The sequence below is a fragment of the Stegostoma tigrinum genome, chromosome 9, assembly GCF_030684315.1.
Source record: "Stegostoma tigrinum isolate sSteTig4 chromosome 9, sSteTig4.hap1, whole genome shotgun sequence".
Lineage (NCBI taxonomy): Eukaryota > Metazoa > Chordata > Chondrichthyes > Orectolobiformes > Stegostomatidae > Stegostoma > Stegostoma tigrinum.
In genome coordinates this window covers 78,743,109-78,760,789 of record NC_081362.1, presented here as the reverse complement: position 1 = coordinate 78,760,789, position 17,681 = coordinate 78,743,109, and the positions used below count along the sequence as shown (strand labels likewise).

Here is a 17,681-nt window from a genome sequence, read left to right as displayed (position 1 = left end):
CCCTACAGTGTGGAAACAGGTCCTTTGGCCCACCAAGTCCACACTGCTCTTGGAGCATCCCACACGGACCCATTCCCCCTAACCCACACACCTCTGTTCACTACGGGCAATTTAGCATGGCCGATCCACCTAGCCTGCACATCTCTGGACTGTGGGAGGAAACCAGCGCACCTGGTGGAAACCCACGCAGACACGGGGAGAATGTGCAAACTCCACACAGGCAGTCGCCTGAGGCTGGAATCGAACCCGTGTCCCTGGCACTGTGAGGCTGCAGTGCTAACCACTGAGCCACCGCGCTGCCCCAAAGGGGAGCATTATAATTGCAAAAACAGAAAAATAGAACATCCCCTGGCCCCTTTCTTACCTGACTTAAATGAGTGGGATCTGCAATAATCTCTTCAGCCGTACAGGCAAGCTTATTGATTACTATTTGATAAACAGACCCTTGCACTGAGGTTAATGTTTGTAGACAGGCAATAGCTGCTCGACGCACCTCTCTCACAGGATTTTCCAAACTGATGATTAAGGAGACCACCACTGAAAGCAAATCATAACTTAATAACATCATGGCATCTGTTTCAAAATTCTGAAAAATATTTAATTATTTCAAGTTGGAGACTGAACCATAATGTTGACCATACCTGGGAATGATGGAGATGCAATCAGACTTCTGCTCTCTGCAGACTGCAATGCAAGGTGAGTACGACCAAAGTAAAGGGCTCGAGTCTGTAATACAGCACTTACTGGATGGTTTAACTGGTTGGTAAGGCTACAATTGTAGCTCCACAGAAGCGACAAGAACTTGAAGAGATGATTGGAATCATATAGATGGATCTGTAAGGCAAATATGTAAATTAGGAACAGCAGTAGGCCATTCAGCCTCTCGAGATTCCTCTAACATTCAATTTGATCAAGGTTTTTCTGAATGTGACCTCAACTCCCTTTTCCAGCCTACCTCTGATACTTTTTGAGCCCCTTGCTCGTCACAACGTTGTTTACCCTACGTTAAAAACATGCAATGACACTGCCTCCACTGCTTTCTGAACAAAGGCTTAACAGACTTGCTTATTGATAATCAGCAAAGAACAAAACGATAAAGATACAAAACCACTTAATTTATTCGCAATTTGCTTTAAATGAGATAACAAGGTGTAGAGCTGGATGAACACAGCAGGCCAGGCAGCATCAGAGGTGCAGGAAACCTGACGTTTCGGGTTTGGACCCTTCTTTAGAATCCATTTCTGAAGAAGGGTCCAGACCCAAAACATTAGCTTTCCTGCTCCTCTGATGCTGCCTGGCCTGCTGTGTTCACACAGCTCTATATCTTGTTATCTCAGACTTCAGCATTGGCAGTTCCTACTGTGTCTTGCTTTAAATGAGTTTATTATTCCTCCTCTTGGTGGAGGTTAGTTTTATGATCCACCAGTAAGACTTCAGAGATAGTTAGTGAAATAATCCAGGAATAATCACTGCGCACATTTGAATAATTATTCATCGTACGTTCAAACCTGAAAGCAATTGTTTAGCTTGTTGGAACTTGATCAAAGAAAGGTCCTATACTTTTCAGAAGTTCAAGTAATCAGTAAGCCAATACAATTTATAATTCACAACTTAAAAATGTAGACAATTTATCACATGGACGATACAAATGGCATTTTATTCAATAACTTTAGTTGCTGATCCATCACATTAGTTACCTTAGGATCATTGAGATCCTTGTTCAACTTACGCACCTTAATCAGAAACTGCACAAGACTCCTGAAGTTTCCTGAAAGATTTTCTTCACTAGCACCACCAACAGTAATGTCGAAGATATCAATGAGAAGACGAAGGTAATCACAGCTTTGCTCGTCCAAACTTTCAGGATTCCACCAAGTCTGATCTGAAAATTGTAGTAAGAAAATATGAGATTTGTCTGGTAGTTGAGTGGTCGTGGCAATATATTTATGAGAACAAGTTGTAAAACATAATTCAATTAAATCAGCCAATTGGTGGTGCATCACCAGAAAATGCCAGTGAGGCCAAGCGAGAGTAACTGCCCTTGGCACTGATGCATTACTGGACAAAACCTGGGCATCAATGGGAAAATTAGTGGCTGAAGTCACCAGAAAGACAGAGAAGTTTGCAACATGACTACAAGGCAAAGATCAATCAAATTCAAGCGTTAACTGAAGAAAATTCATCGATCATAAATAAAGCATTGGCTTGTTCACTGACCATTCTATGTTAGTTCCACTTATGATTTGATTGATGACAAAGCTGCTCATACCAGCCTACAGCAAGGTTGTAGCAATGTCCAGACTTTATTGACAAGTGACAAGTCTCAACACAGCTTTGGAAACTTTGCTGTATTGAACCATGCACACACATTCTAGGCAAAGTGTAACATATTACTGTTGCAAAGATTTACACTTGGTAAATTTGCTACTGCAGTCCTGTAAGATAACCTCACAATGAATTTCGTTCATTATGGGCTCAAATAAATCACTGTCAAAATCATTTTGTGGAACACTTTCTTATGTGGGTGTCACTGGCTGGTCAGCATTTATTGCCTGTCCTGAGTTATCCTCAAGTAGGTGGTGCTGAGCCACCTTGAACTCCTGTAGTCCATTTGCAGTAGGTTGACACACAAAATACCTCAGGGAAGGAAGTCGAGCATATTGACCCAGCAACAGTAAAGGAACTGCGATATATTTCCAAGTCAGGATGGTGAGTGGCTTGGAGGCGAAATTGCAGGTGGGTGTTCTCATGTAGCTGCTGCCCTTACCCTTCCTGACAGAAGTGGTCATGGGTTTGGATAGTGCTGTTTAAGGAACTTTGGTGAATTTCTGCAGTGCATCTTGTAGATGGTACATACTGCTGCAACTGAGCGTTGGTAGTGGTAAAAGGAGTGAATGCTTGTGGATGTGATGCCAATCAAGTGGGCTTCTTTGTCCTTCATGATGTCAAGCTTCTTGACTGTTGTTGGAGCTGCAGCCTTCCAAGCAAGTGGGAGAATTCTGACTGGTGCCTTGTTGATGGCGGACAGACTTTAGGGAATCAGGAGGTGAGTAGTACATTGCAGTATTCCTAGCCTCTGACCTGCTCTTGCAGTCACTGTGTTATGTGGTGAGTCCAGTAAAAGTTTCTGGTCTATCAGTAACCCCCCCACAGAATACTGATCTTCGGGGATTCAGTGATAGCCACAAAATTTAATGTCAAAGGGCAGTTAGATTGTCTCTTAATAGAAATGGTCATCGCCTGGCAGCCCACAGGTTAGGTGAACTGGCCATGCGAAATTGCCCTGTAATGTCAGGGATGTGCAGGTGGATTAGCCATGATTAATGCAGGGTTACAGGAAAGGGGTCGACTGTTCTTCAGAGGGTCGGTGCAGATTCCATGCGTTGAATGGTGTCTATCTGCATTGTAGGGATTCTATGATTCTGGCATTCGTGTGGTATGAATATTAATTGTCACTTGCCAGCTCAAGCCTGCATACTGTCCAGATCCTGTTGCACTTGAACATGGACAATTTCAGAATCTGAGCAGTTATGAAAGTTGTTGAACATTGTGTAATCATTGGCAAACATTTCCAATTCTGATCTTATAATGTAGGGAAGGTCATTGATGAAGCAGCTGAAGAATACTCGGGCCTAGGGCACTACCCTGAGGAGTTCCTGCACAGATGTCCTGGAACTGATATGACTGACATCCACAACCACAACTATTTTCTATGTGCCAGGTATGACTCCAACTAGCAGAGAGTTTTCCCCGATACCCACTGATTCCAGTTTTGCTCTGGCTCCTTGATGTCATACTTGGTCAATTGCAGCCTTGATGCCAAGGACTATCACTTTCACCTCACCACTGAAATTCAGCTCTTTTGCCCATGTTTGAAACAAGGTCAGAAGCTGAGAAGCCGTGGCTGAACCCAAACTGGGTGTCACTGAGCAAGTTATTGCTGAACAGGTGCTGTTTGATGGCACTATTGATGACACCTTCCATCTCTTTACTCATGGCTGAGAGTAGACTGTTGGAATGGTAATTGGCTGGGTTGGATTTTTCCTACTGTTTATGTACAGGAAATACCTGGGCCATTTTCCACATTGTCAGGTGGTTTCCAGTAGTGTAACTGTACTGGAAAAGATTTGCTAGGAGAGTGGCAAGTTTTGGAGCATAAATCTTCAGTACTGTTGTGAGAATTTTGTCAGGGCCCGTTGCCTTTGCAGTATCCAGTGCCTCCAACCATTTTTTGATATCAGATAGAGTGAAGTGATTTGGCTGAAGACTAGTATCAGTCATGCTGGGGACCACAGTGAGATCGATATTCACTTGGCACTTCTGGTTGAAAACTGCAGCGAATGCTTCAGCCTCATATTCTGCACTGATGTGTCAACCTCTTCCACCATGGAGGATGGGGATAGGATATTTTGGAACCTTCTCCCCCAGTGAATTTTTTAATTGTCTATCACCATTCACAACTGACTGTGGCAGGACTGTAGAGCTTAGATCTGATCTGTTGGTTATGGAATCACTTAGTTCTGTTTATCACTTGCTGTTTATGCTGTTTCGTGTCTAAGTGGTCCTGTTTGGTAACTTCACTGTGTTGATACTTCATTTTTTGACATTCCTGGTGCTGCTCCTGGCATATCATCCTGCACTCTCTACTGAACCAGGGCTGATTCCCCGGACAAGAGCAAACAGCCAAAAAAAAAAGCTGTCTTCAAGCAAAATTACATTTAGATTTGACTTTTGGTTACACTACTGATACATTTTACAAAATCTGGTGGGCTAAAAACTGTAACTATTCAAAAACCAGACATTTTTGATGTTCAGTAAAATCCCTCAACTTCATAAGTACATTCATTATTGGATTGATCCTGGAGGATGGAATCAGAGAGAGTTGCGCACAGACAGGACCTGAATTCATTGCATGTTTTAAGATTTGCATCCCCTAACCCTCCCTACTCTCCAGGCAGAAAGTTGCCTTTTCCATCTTTGGGAGGGATTTGGGAACCCTCTCTTCCCTTCCTGTCACAACATTCCTAGCTACTTTCATGCTTAAATTCAAGGAAAATTCTGAAATCCAGTCTTGGGCTTGAGGGTGTTGGATCTGAGCCGGCCCGGCCCGTCCCGTATTTGATATCTGCTACTTCAAACTTTTCAAAAAATAAATTAAAAGCAGCATTCTAAAGTGTGAATATATGTGGATCACTCTATTTATGCTCAAGCTGTTAATAGTCAATATCTTATTTTAAATACTTCACCTTTCAAAAATGATTTGGGAGGTTTGAAAGCACCAATAAAATTCTTTAGCCAGAATGTAAGGATTAAGCCAGCTTCTGAATTTTCAGCACTGCAATGTTGCAAATTTTTCACATATTGAGTAAGCAGTCCCGCTGGTACCACGTTCCCTTCAACAAAATCAAAATGCCATTTTTGAGAAACGTTCTGAAATGAAAGGGGAAAATAATTAGTTTTACATTGAAACACTCAGAAAACTGAGGAAATGTTTTTCTATGTGATGTGTTTGAGGTTGAGAGATTTGGAATGCCACGATTTCATCTTGAAAACAAATGGCTCTCAATTTTAAATACTGTGTACACAGTTCTTTAGTTTCCCTTTCGAGAAAGAGGTACACAAGTGCCATTCAATACCCTGTCTAATCTTGTCTTCATCTGACTCAAAACTTCAATTATACAAGTAAAGTTGTTGGCAAAACAGATTCTCCTCTCCTTTTCCTGATCATTTATCATAAAAGTTTTGGATTTTTTTAGTCACATCAGAAACAACTAAGGTCTGGCTTAAATTCACAACTGTTCAACACTTAGGATGATCCAGAGCAGATGCTAGAGTATATCTTGTAGAGTTGACAGAATAATGTATCATTAGGTAATACCAAATGGGGATATTCAAATTTGAAATGAAAACAAAAGGCTTTTAATCTAAATAATTCAGTTTAATTTGTTTTGTGTAAACTTAGTGCATACTTAATGAACGTGTAACATGTGTGCCAACAATATTTAACAGCTGAGAAGAATGAATGCAAAATATTTTGTAAGTGTGGCCACAAAAGACATTACATAAGCTGCCAGAGGGAAAAAAATACAGCCATGAACAGGACATGCTAACAATTTGAAATTTGTTCAATTACTGAGTTTTCATGTTTTAAAGAAAACGACTTACGTCAGAGAAACTTACCTTGACATGACTCAGTTACCAAAAGTGGTGCAATAGTAGTGTCCCTTTTCCTGGACTGGGTGGCTCAAGCTCAAGTACCACCTACTCCAGAGGTGGTTATAACATGTCTGAACAGGGTGATTAGAAAAATATGTCACCTCTAGTTTCAAAGTTCGTTAGTAGAGCAAGAGTGGGGTGCTGCAAATTTAGTTGAATTTGTTTGGAGGTGATTCATGGGCAAGGTCTCATTAATAAAGAAAACATTATAATTACTTAGATCTCGAACTAATTTCACTTCATCATGTGGACATTTAAACTATTTAGTTATTAAGATCAGTCTACCATATTTGGAATAGTAAGGAAATTGAGAAAAACATTAGAAACAGAAAGGGTTTTATAAATCTTTCTAGGTCAATGCATTTTTTATGCACAAAGAAATAAAGAGATGAACTTCAAAACTATGGATAACTGCCAAAATGCAAGTAGATAAGTTTCCAAGTTTAAGTAAGTTTAATCACACCTTCACTGAATGCACAAATAAAAGTAAAAAAAATTGAAGACAGGAAGATAGAATTACAAAAAGTCATAATGGAAAGATATGCAATTGAGCGACAAAAATTACCAAGCCCCAGTACTGATTCCAGGTCATGCTGGGATAACTGACATGAGTCAAGTATCCGGCCAGGAAAGAGGAAAGTCAGGCACATCAGTATTCTTACTCTTAATTCATACTTAGTGTAAGTGGACATGTATGGTTGTTGGGCAAAGTCAAGATGGTATGATTGTTCCCCAAGGAGAAATATCCTGACAGAGGAGTAGGCTAATTTCCCACTGAATATTCTCTGCTACTCAGCTACATCATGCTTGCTCACAAGGAGTAGCACTTCAGGGATAAGTGAGGATTTCCTTATGGCTTCTCCCAGTTTGAAAGGTGGGCCTCTGGAATTCATTGCCACGGAGCGCAGCGGAGGCCGGGACATTAAATGTCTCAAGGCAGAGATTGATAATTTCTTGATCTCGCAAGGAATTAAGGGCTACGGGGAGAGTGCAAGTAAGTGGAGTTGAAATGCCCATCAGACATGATTAAATGGCAGAGTGGACTCGATGGGCCGAATGGCCTTACTTCCACTCCTATGCCTTATGATCTTATGGAATTTATTGATTTGTCAACGAGTCCACACAAATTGCTTGAATAGAGTGCTTCCCACTATGATTATGACAGCTAATCAGGGAAATTCCTGAGGAAATTCTCAGCAAAAATTTTCAGGAGGGGTGACAGAGAGAAAGCTGACAACACCAGGGAAAGAAAAATGCTTCTTAGTTTGTCAAATTCCAGGAATAAAATAAAACTACAGCCATTGTTTATTCTAATCTGAAAAGCTGCTACAGTGCTTGAAGTAAAAGCTACTTACCAGATGTGGTTTTTTTGCAATTAGTTTCTTCAACTTTTTCTCCAAAACACAATACACTTGCAAAGCCACATGCAAACAATCTGGTTCAGGCTGTTTTTCCAAAGTTTGAATTAAAGCAAAACTTAATATTTTAGAGACAAGCTTCTGTTTCAAATTTGTGGGCTCTTTTGCAATGATTTGTACGAGATGTTTCATCTGTAAATAAAGAAGAGAATATTGTCAAATTAGGCACGCATTAATTTCCTGATCCTAACCAGTTCAGTAAAACTTAATTCTGACATCATAACAATGTATCATAACTATCATACAATGGGTAGCAAATGCTCATCTTGCCAGCTACACATCTCAAATATGAGTCAAAAAAAATTGCTCCTTCTTCTTAGTGGTTACTTATGAAGAATGTACATTTAGACAGGTTCTAAAAGTGTAATTCAACCTGTTATCAGAGTTCCCAGGATTAAATATTTAATTAAATATTTATTAAATATTTCCTACAAATTTTTATTTTAATATAATGTTATTACTTTACAGCATTCTCTTGTTCCTGCGGCTTCCTCTATCACAAGTATGTTGGCTGAGTTGTATTGTGCTCTGCACAAGCCTCTAGTGGAAACATTATTAATTTCATTCCATACATCTAACCCTTTACTTTCCACTGGATAGAATTATTTCCATGTTGATCCATAAAATTGATTTTTCTTTAATTTTAGTTATTGTGTTTTTTTCCTTGTCAGGTTCAACCACTGAAACATTGTAGGTCACTAATTTAAAATTGTTTATTATCAGTTAAGTATAGCTATTGTATTTGCCCACTACAGGCTTCTGAAATTGCTCCTTTCCAGCCCTGGCATGCATCTGTATTAAGGCTCTTCACCTTGTTCACTGGAGGCCTGTAGAGAGTTAGGAAGTGCCACATTAACTTAACAAGATGACATGTATGCCTATTTGGTCTGCCTGGAAGAGGCCAAGCTGGTTGTATAACCGCTGCTGTCAATCTGTATCAGCTATCGGTTACAGTTGGAGAAGAGGTGTCAGAGATATCTGAATAATAAACATGGACAACTAGAGATACCGAGAGAAGAAAGATTTGCAAGGCAAGTGTGAGAACAAGAGATACAGATGGGAAAAATATTACATGGGGAGAAGTGAGAAAACACGCAAAGGATAGTAAAAGCAAGATGGAACAGAAAAATAGAGTGAGAAAAGAGGAAAGGCGAGGCATGAGCAATTCTACAGAACTAACTAGTGTAATATAAATTAAGACGGATGTTTCAAACAGTAGGTAAATAAAACAGACAGAACGATCCAAGGTGTGATCTCTGGGCCCTGCCAAGCTAGCTAAGATAAAAAAGATTGTCAGTGCTGCCAATTAAAGCTTAGTTAACCACACCCAGCACCAAGGAAACATGGGCGATTATGTGACTATTAAACATTCTGCAGTTCATCTGGCCAGAAATAAATGTTGCTGTCTCCCTCAAATATTCATATTAATTCTCTATTAAATTCTCCAAGAAGGTGAGGAGCACGATTAGTTACAGTTACACAGTAAATAACATTTCACATGCTGCACAAGTTTTATTTCCTTAAGCGTTTTCACTTACAGTTTGAGTCCTAGAAGGAGGCTCCATTAAACACAAGTTATTCGCCAGAAGTTGGATCAATTTCTGATTTGCCTCACCAACTATTTCTTTTGAATTAGCGCTGTTAACAACTTTTTTGAGCTCTGTACAGGAAACACAATTGGTGAAAACAGCTTCAAGCACAGAACAAAGCATCTGTAGGAACACAGGAACTGGAACGATTTGCTCCTAATTGAAAGACTGCCAAATTATTTTTGTACTGTCTGGTAAATCTTTGCATGTATAATTAGCAGACATACTACACTCATTTGCAAATTTACAATACGGTGATCTTTGCCACTACCAGTTCAGCTGGAAGCCAATAATTTGTACTTCAATCTTTGACCAAAGCATACATCACAGTTCACGATTTTTTGGTCGTTGCACTACTCCATAGACTTGGACATATGAGGTTTTTAATACATCCTTTCGGCAGAATTTGAATATAAAGATGCAAGTGAGTCAACTTCCATCAAAAAAAAAGCAATCAAGCATCTTAAGGAAACAACTGACAGCACTGTACTCAAGACAATTTCTAAAGATTTCTTAAGCTTGCAAAAAAACCAAACAAGAAATGCAATTCAACACCAGATTTTTAAGAAAATTATCTTTCCAACCAAATTTTAGCTCATTTTCTCTCTTATACCCCACACTCTTATACCACTTCCCAAATGAATATGTGATACAAATTCTACAACTGTGTAGTACTCCATAATAGTTGCTTAAATGCACAGGGCTACTGATGCTCAGACTCACAGAAACCATCAGTAATTAGAAACATTATAAAAAGAACATACATTTATATAGCGCCTTTGATGCCCTCAGGCCATCCACTACATCGAAGAATATATTAAATTTCAATCATTTTTGCAACATATAAAGAACTCTGTTCAGAAACCTCCTTCTTTCACCAACAAACTCGAATCAGCAAGAAAGATCAATGATTTCGTTCAGCTGCTGCTATGGCTGGGTTGGTCAGGGCCACGTAAGGTTTATTTCTCTTTCTTCAGCCATCCTGTCCGTTTTAAATTTTAACAAACCTTAGATATACTATTTAACATACTGTTTCCTTTATATTCCCTTGCTATACAATGTTAGAGAGTGTATCCAGAATCCACAGGGTGGAAATATAGAGAAAAAAACCTTTAATTTTGGAAAGAAAATGCTAAATGGAGATTCTGAAAGAAGGCCTGTCTCCCTGCAATGTTCCGACAGGCGAAACCACTTGGCAGGAAATGTCCGAGAGTGACAATGGGAGGGAGCGGGGTATGTCTCGTCGTGAAGTGGCAGTGGCCCTATCTCTGAGCCACGATACCTATATTTCAGTCCCACCTGCTCCAGAGGTGCGTAAAAATACCTCTGAAAAGGTTGATTAGAAAATGTCTAAAGCAAATACAAATAATACAATACAAACAATACAAAAAAAAGCACGTGCATCTTGACAATGAGCAATATCAATGAACCGGCCTCATGGAGATGTTCCATGTTCACAATATATCAAAATCTCAACTGTTCACAACATATCAAAATCTCAAAGATACAAAACAGTTAGAATTTTCTCCTTGAAATACAAAGTGAAATACTACAAAGTTTAAAAACGATAAAACTGGAAATGATAAGGTGTCGCCAACATTTCTGAATTAAAAATGACTCTGACAGTTTGGAAACACAGTATCTTAAAATACCGGCAGGGATCTATTTTCCACAGTTCAACATGAGCAAACAGGGAATACAGCTTCTCTTTCATTTATGTGAAACAGTGCCATTACTGGCTCAATGCAGTAATGAGGATATGAATAGTATTGTTTAAGCTTCTGCACGCCTCCCCCAATTTCTTCCTTTTCACTATGCTTTTTTCAAAAATCTTTTGACATTTATGCTATATTGTTTATATTTCACTCTCCTCAACCATTCTCTCCATTTTAAATTTTAAAATATCTTAGGCATAGTATTTAACATACTGCATATTTTATTTTCTCTTGCTGTAGAATGTTCAAGTGTATCCAGAACACACATATGGGTGAAAGTTCCAATTAGGTCTAATAATTCCCTGTTTATTTCAAAGGAATCTTTTATTGACGTTACGCACAGCTTATTTTGTTCCCCTGGTGCTCAAACAGGGGAAATCAAGACGGGATAATACAATGTGGATTAAATGACAATGGAGATGGAAAATCATTATTTCTTGCATAAGATTCCTGCCAATTGCAGGGGACTTGGTATGCAGACGAATGAGGCCATAGCTGTCAACATACATAAAACAAGTACACTCGACAAAGATCAATGCTCAGTTCCAACAAATCTTTTCCTTGTTATTTCAAAAATCATTAAAAAAAATACAGGGCTCAGGAGGTTTGCCATTGTCCTCTACTTTAGAGATAATTTAATATTTTCTGCATGTACACCAATCTGAAGACACAATTAACTGCTTGAGGTGAGCATTATTATCATAAAACAAATATAGTTTACCTGCTGGCCAGCCATGCAGCAATGGCGTCATGGAGCAGAGATTTGAATCAGCAAGAAAGATTGATATTTTCTGTTCAGCTGATACAATGGCTGGGTTAGTCAGGGCCACGTAAGGCAAGAGTTCCATCCATATCTTATTAGCCAATGTTTCATTCCCATGATGGAATCCTCCTGAACTTAAAAACTGAATTGCCTCTTCCAGAATAATTTGCCTGGGACCAAATACATAATACAAAATGTAATATGCTGCAAATATCAAGAAAATCAAACATATGCAGATGTCGGTGGTGGCGGTGGAGGGTCGGGGGGGGGGGGGGGGGGGGGGGGCACAGTTTTTGTCCATATACATGAACCCAAGTACCTACACACAGAGAATGGAAAACAGTTAAAACAAAACAGCACCTTCACTGGCCTCCCCTCCACATTTCAAACAAAGTGAGTTATTGATGCAAGGTTTCCTTCTTCCAAAGAGTGGTGATATTGTACAACATACAATTTTCTGTGAAATTATCCTGTACTTCCACTACACCAAACACTATTCCACTCTACCTAGTGTCTGGTTGAAAGGTTGTGACTATTTCTGCTCCAAAATTTCTTGGTAGTTTCAGCTTTAAAGTTATAAAGACTGTTTTGTACAATTACTTTTATAACACACAGTATTAACAAATACAGATTATAAAAGCCTTGAATAAATACAGGCAATGTTGGAACTACTTAAATGAAACAGCAGCTGAGGAGACAGGAAAAACTGCCAACATGTCAAAAAATGATATTCAAAAGGCCACTGACTCAATTCTTTCTTTCTCATCCAAATGACCTGCTGAGTTTTAACAGCATTTTCTGCTTTTATTTTAGTTTTCCAGCATTTGCACCTATGTATTAAAACTTCCTTAGTTTGATCACTGACTGCGTCCTGTGTGTCATGTGCCATAGTAGTCGATGTTCTTTTGTTGGCCATAGAGAGAGCAGTGTGGAGAATGGAATACGGCTAGTGCTTCAGCTCTTGGTTGACACTGTGACTTTTCTAGGAGTGAATGTGGTGATGGCAGGAACAGATATGGTTTGAATATTCTAAGTCAAATCTAACATATGACCGTATGGACAATTTACTTGATGGTAGCAGTATCTAAGGTGTATCCAACCATACATGGGGAGAGGTGTTGACGGCAATGTTCCCTTTAACGTTCTGTACATATCAGGTGGCAAGCCGACGCATTCATTTTTGGTTTCTCCAACCACTGTTACATATGGACTTCAGAGGTCTGCCCATAGCCAGAATAATGACAGAATATAAGTTGAGGGTGGTGTATGGCGAAGAGCAAACTAAAATTGACTAGAATAACCAAGTGTGAAGCTGGATGAACTCAGCAGGCAAAGCAGCATCTCAGGAGCACAAAAGCTGACGTTTCGGGCCTGGACCCTTCATCAGAGAGTTATTTACATGATACTTATACTGCGCTATCATGGTGTTAAAATTATACCCACCAATACTCGTTATCAGAAAGGTCCACTCGTTGAAGCAGTGTCAACAGAAAAGAAACTGTCTCTTCTTGTCCTAGGCATTCAGAGAAGGCCTACAAAAGGATCAAAACAAAACCAAAAATTTAGCATTGATATTAAACCTTCCATTAAGCAAGAGGATAACACCATTAGATGGCACAGGACTGCATCTGTCCCTAGTTGCCACTGGGGATTAATGTGTGTCATTTTATAAATATACTGGAACTAACCAGTCTTACATAGCACTAGTTACGGATATTTTCTAGTCTGGAGCATGGTTGGGATCTTCAGCTGCTATGAATAACCCATGCTTCCCTTTAAGGCCATTAAACAAGTCTCCTTTCTGAAGGAAGTAGCCTAGAAACGCAAACTGGAGCTGCTTTTAAAATGTTAGGCCAATCAGAGAACAAACACTGCTGCTCGTAAATTTTGGATTATGGGGTCATTTTTCACCTCTAACCAAGTGCAAAACTTTGATCCATGGAGCATGTTAGGTGCAGATTATGTGCCAAGATATTTGTTGGGTAACGCTGTCCGTGAATTTGGTTGAAGTCGATTGATACCGTGAGATGTGAGTTCTTTCCAGAACAAGACGAAGGGGGAAATACAAATGAGGTGTGTGGTTAATAAATGAAAGCAATGTGGATCCTGGAGGATTCTGTTATTAAAGTATTTTTTTCTCACGCAGGCTTAAGGTATAATTAACTACAAATAGGTATCAGGAGTAGGCCACCCAACTCATTCAGATAAATCGGTTAGACATGGTTTCCCTTTCACAAAACTATGTTGACTCTACCTGATTACCTTGAATGTATCTAGTAACTTCTGCACCATGAAATTCACATCAAATGACAAGAGATAATCCAAAAACAAGACAATATTCTGTTCTGATATTTAAATAAATGAAGTAGCATTGTATTTTAAAAAAATAATTCAACTCACCTCCAGAGCTTGCATAGCAACCAGAACTACTTCTAAACTGTCATCTTTCAACCGCTCTAAAATTGCTTCCTTCAGAAAAAGGTCATCACATCCTTCCTTTGAAACAAAGTAAGTACATAAATACATGACAAATGATTCATCATTCTGTGAACAAATAGCTTTATCCTCAAATCCTCCCACAAGTATTCCAGTGTCCATGATATTATATATTTTACCCTATTACATACTTTGTAGGGACCATAAATGTTTAAAGAGACATCCGGACACCTGATAATGAAATGACAGAACTATGCCCGTAACATTCCACTTTTTTAAAACAAATACCAAGTTTGCTGTATATGTGCATGTGTATATGAACGTATATATACGCATATAAAACTTATAAAGACTGATGCCCTCCAAACTGCTTAGTGGCTCCAGATCAGAAATACCTAACTCCCAAAAGACTCTGTCCTCTTTGTTCTAGCTACCAGTAAATACACAACTGCACTCTCACATTCTTTCAAGTTGATCTGCTGGCAATTTCCTTCTCTACAAGTGAGCTGCATAGAAACATAGAAGATAGGAGCAGGAGGCATCCATTCAAGTGCCTTCCATCCATTCAGGCACCTTCAAGTCTGCTCCGCTATTCACCACAATCATGGCTGATTGTCCAACTGAATAGCCTAATCCTGCTTTCTCCCCATAACCTTTGATTCCATTCGCTCCAAGGGCTATATCTAGCTGCCTCTTGAATACAATCAATGTTTTGGCATCAACTACTTCCTGTGGTAATAAATTCCACAGGCTCACCACTCTCTGGGTGAAGAAATGTCTCCTTATCTCCATCCCAAATGGTCTACCCCGAATCCTCAGACTGTGACCCCTGGTTCTGGACACACCCACCAATGCATCCACATTGTTCAGTCCTGTTAGAATTTTGTAAATCTCAATGAAATCCCTCATCATTCAACTGAACTCCAGTGAAAACAATTCTAACCTAGACAATCTTTCCTCATATGTCAGACCTGCCATCCCTGGAATCAGATCTGGTACACATTTACTACACTCCATCGACAGGAAGAGCATCCTTCCTCAGAAAAGGAGACAAAAATTGCACACAATACACTAGGTATGGTCTCACCATGGCCCTGTATAACTGCAACAACACATTCCTGTTCCTGTACTCCAAACCTCTCACAATGAAGGCCAACATACCATGTGCCTTCTTTAACATCTGCTGCACCTGCATGCTTACCTTCAGCAACTGATGCACAAGGACACCCGGGTCCTGCTATACCGACCACTCTCCCAATTTACAGCCATCCACGTAGTAATGTGTCTTCACGTTTTTGCTTCCAAAGTGAATAACTTCACATTTATCCAAATGATACCGCATCTGCCATTGATTCACCAGCCTGTTGAGATCATGCTGAAGGATCTCTACATACTCGTCACAATTCACCCTCCCTCAACTTGGTATCATGCAAACTTTTGAGATGTTACATTTTATTCCTTCATCCAAATCATTAATATATATTACAAATAGCTTGGGTCGCAACCCATTCCCTGTGGCAACCCACTAGTTATTGCCTGCAAATTGAAACAGACCTATTAACTCCTCCTCTTTGTTTCCTCTCTACCAACCAGTTTTCTATCCACCTCAGTACACTTCCCCAAATCCAATACAATTTAATCTTGCACAATAATCTCTTCTGCGGGACTTTGTCAAACATTTTTTGAATGTCCAAATATACAACATCGTCTGGTTCCCCCCTCATCACCTCTATTAGTTCCATCTTCATAGAATTTTGACAGATTTGTCAAGCATGGTTTCCCCTTCATAAATCCGTGCTGACTCTGTCTGACCCTGCTTTCTAAATGCTCCTCAACAAAGTCCATGATAACGGATTCAAGAATTTTCCCCACTACTGATGCTCGGCTTACTTGTCTATAATTCCCTGTTTTCTCTTGGAGTGACATTAGCTACGTGCAATCTGCAGAGACTGTTCCAGAGTCCATAGAATCCTGGAAGTTGACCAACAATGCATCTACTACTTCTACAGCCACTTCCTCGAGTACTCTGGGATGTAGATGATCAGACCCTAGGGATTTATCCCCCTTCAATCCTTTCAACTTTTCCAGCACTATTTCTCTGCTAATACTGATCTCCCTCAATTCTTCCCTCTCACTAAATCTTGCATTCTCCAACATTTCTGGTATTTGATTTGTGCCCTCTTTGTGAAGGCAGAGCTAAAGTATGTATTCAGTCACTCAGCCATTTCTTTGCCCTCTATCATACATTCCTCTGTTTCTGTCTGTCGGGGACCTACATTTGTCTTCACTAATCTCTTTCTCTTCACGTGCCTATAGGAACTCTTACTGTCAGTCATTATGTTTACTGTAAACTTACTTTTGTCCTGTATTTTCCCCTTCTTAACCTATACCTTGGTCTTTCTTTGCTGAACTCTAAACTGCTCCCAATCCTCAGACATATTATTTTTCTTGTCCAATCTTCAAAATATGCTTCTTCCTTGGATAGGATACTATCTCTAATTTCCTTTGTAAGCCATGGAATGGCCCTCTTACCCATTTTGCTTTTGTGCCAGACAGGAATAAATAGACAAAAAACCGTGACAAAAGCACACTTATGAAAGTGCTAGCAAATTTAAACAATTAACTTTCAATCACTGAAGCTGTATTAGTTAAGGTGTCAAAGATGTTATACACTTTTAACTCCCCAGGAAATCAGGGGAAATGACTTAAAAGCAAGTAGCAATTATTTTCAAGGAGGACGTCATTTCATTCAATCATTTTTGAGGCTTAAGTCACACCTCAAGACTGCTGAAACTGAAGGAAGTCAAGGAACTTCATGTACTTTTGCAATTGATCTGGATTCAGAATCACCAACAATTAACAACACTGCAATTTCAAAACACATATCTAATAGTTATTGAAAATAGTTATAATTTCTGAGTAATATTTATGTACTTGACTATGTTGCAAATTCTCCACATTAAAATAACTTATTTGTCTCATGGCATTCATTGGAATTAGTAGCGTTAGCTCACACTTTTGGAAATGTAGCAAATTTTTGAGGCTTAAGATGACTAATGCAATAAAAATTAAATTAATTATTAAACCTTGCAATACCTGTGACGTTTTAATGATTTCCTTCAAGCGTTCAACAGCAAATATTCTGATTGTAGGCTGTGGGTGATTCAGGCTCAGGAACAAAGATGTATTAGAATCTGCCAACAACTAAATTAAAAATTAAACTCAGTTAGGAATTTCATTGCCCTTTAAGTTTTACCTCACAACTCCTAAAAGCTTTAATTTGTTTCTGGGACATAATTATATAGATTCCATGATTAAATGTTCTTGTTCATATGAGTACACAAATAGAACAATAGTACATTACTCAAACATAAGAAAACACACAGTATAACCAATTCTTCCTTATCCAATGGTAGCAGACAAGAGCTCTTTCAGTGAGAGTTATTGATAGCAATAGTAAAGAAGAACCCTAGTTGACTTTCCCCCATCCAAACTGAATGCCACTGATGCCAATAAAGAAGTACACAGCCAACGTGCCACTGGT

At 39.2% G+C, this 17,681-nt stretch overlaps 1 protein-coding gene across 2 annotated transcripts in view; it reads right to left on the bottom strand.

Annotated features, from left to right (window-relative positions):
- The window catches only part of heatr1 (HEAT repeat containing 1), an 85,377-nt gene that overhangs the window by 44,789 nt on the left and 22,907 nt on the right, over window positions 1-17,681 (bottom strand). For both annotated transcript variants that reach the window (XM_048536467.1, XM_048536470.1), the window contains exons 12-21: window positions 17,234-17,341; window positions 14,102-14,197; window positions 13,145-13,233; window positions 11,660-11,871; window positions 9,173-9,294; window positions 7,572-7,766; window positions 5,247-5,430; window positions 1,734-1,882; window positions 642-834; window positions 365-537 (exon numbers count right to left, since the gene is read on the bottom strand). In XM_048536467.1, coding sequence (XP_048392424.1) covers window positions 365-537; window positions 642-834; window positions 1,734-1,882; window positions 5,247-5,430; window positions 7,572-7,766; window positions 9,173-9,294; window positions 11,660-11,871; window positions 13,145-13,233; window positions 14,102-14,197; window positions 17,234-17,341 — 1,521 coding nt within the window. The remainder of the gene's footprint in view (window positions 1-364; window positions 538-641; window positions 835-1,733; window positions 1,883-5,246; window positions 5,431-7,571; window positions 7,767-9,172; window positions 9,295-11,659; window positions 11,872-13,144; window positions 13,234-14,101; window positions 14,198-17,233; window positions 17,342-17,681) is intronic.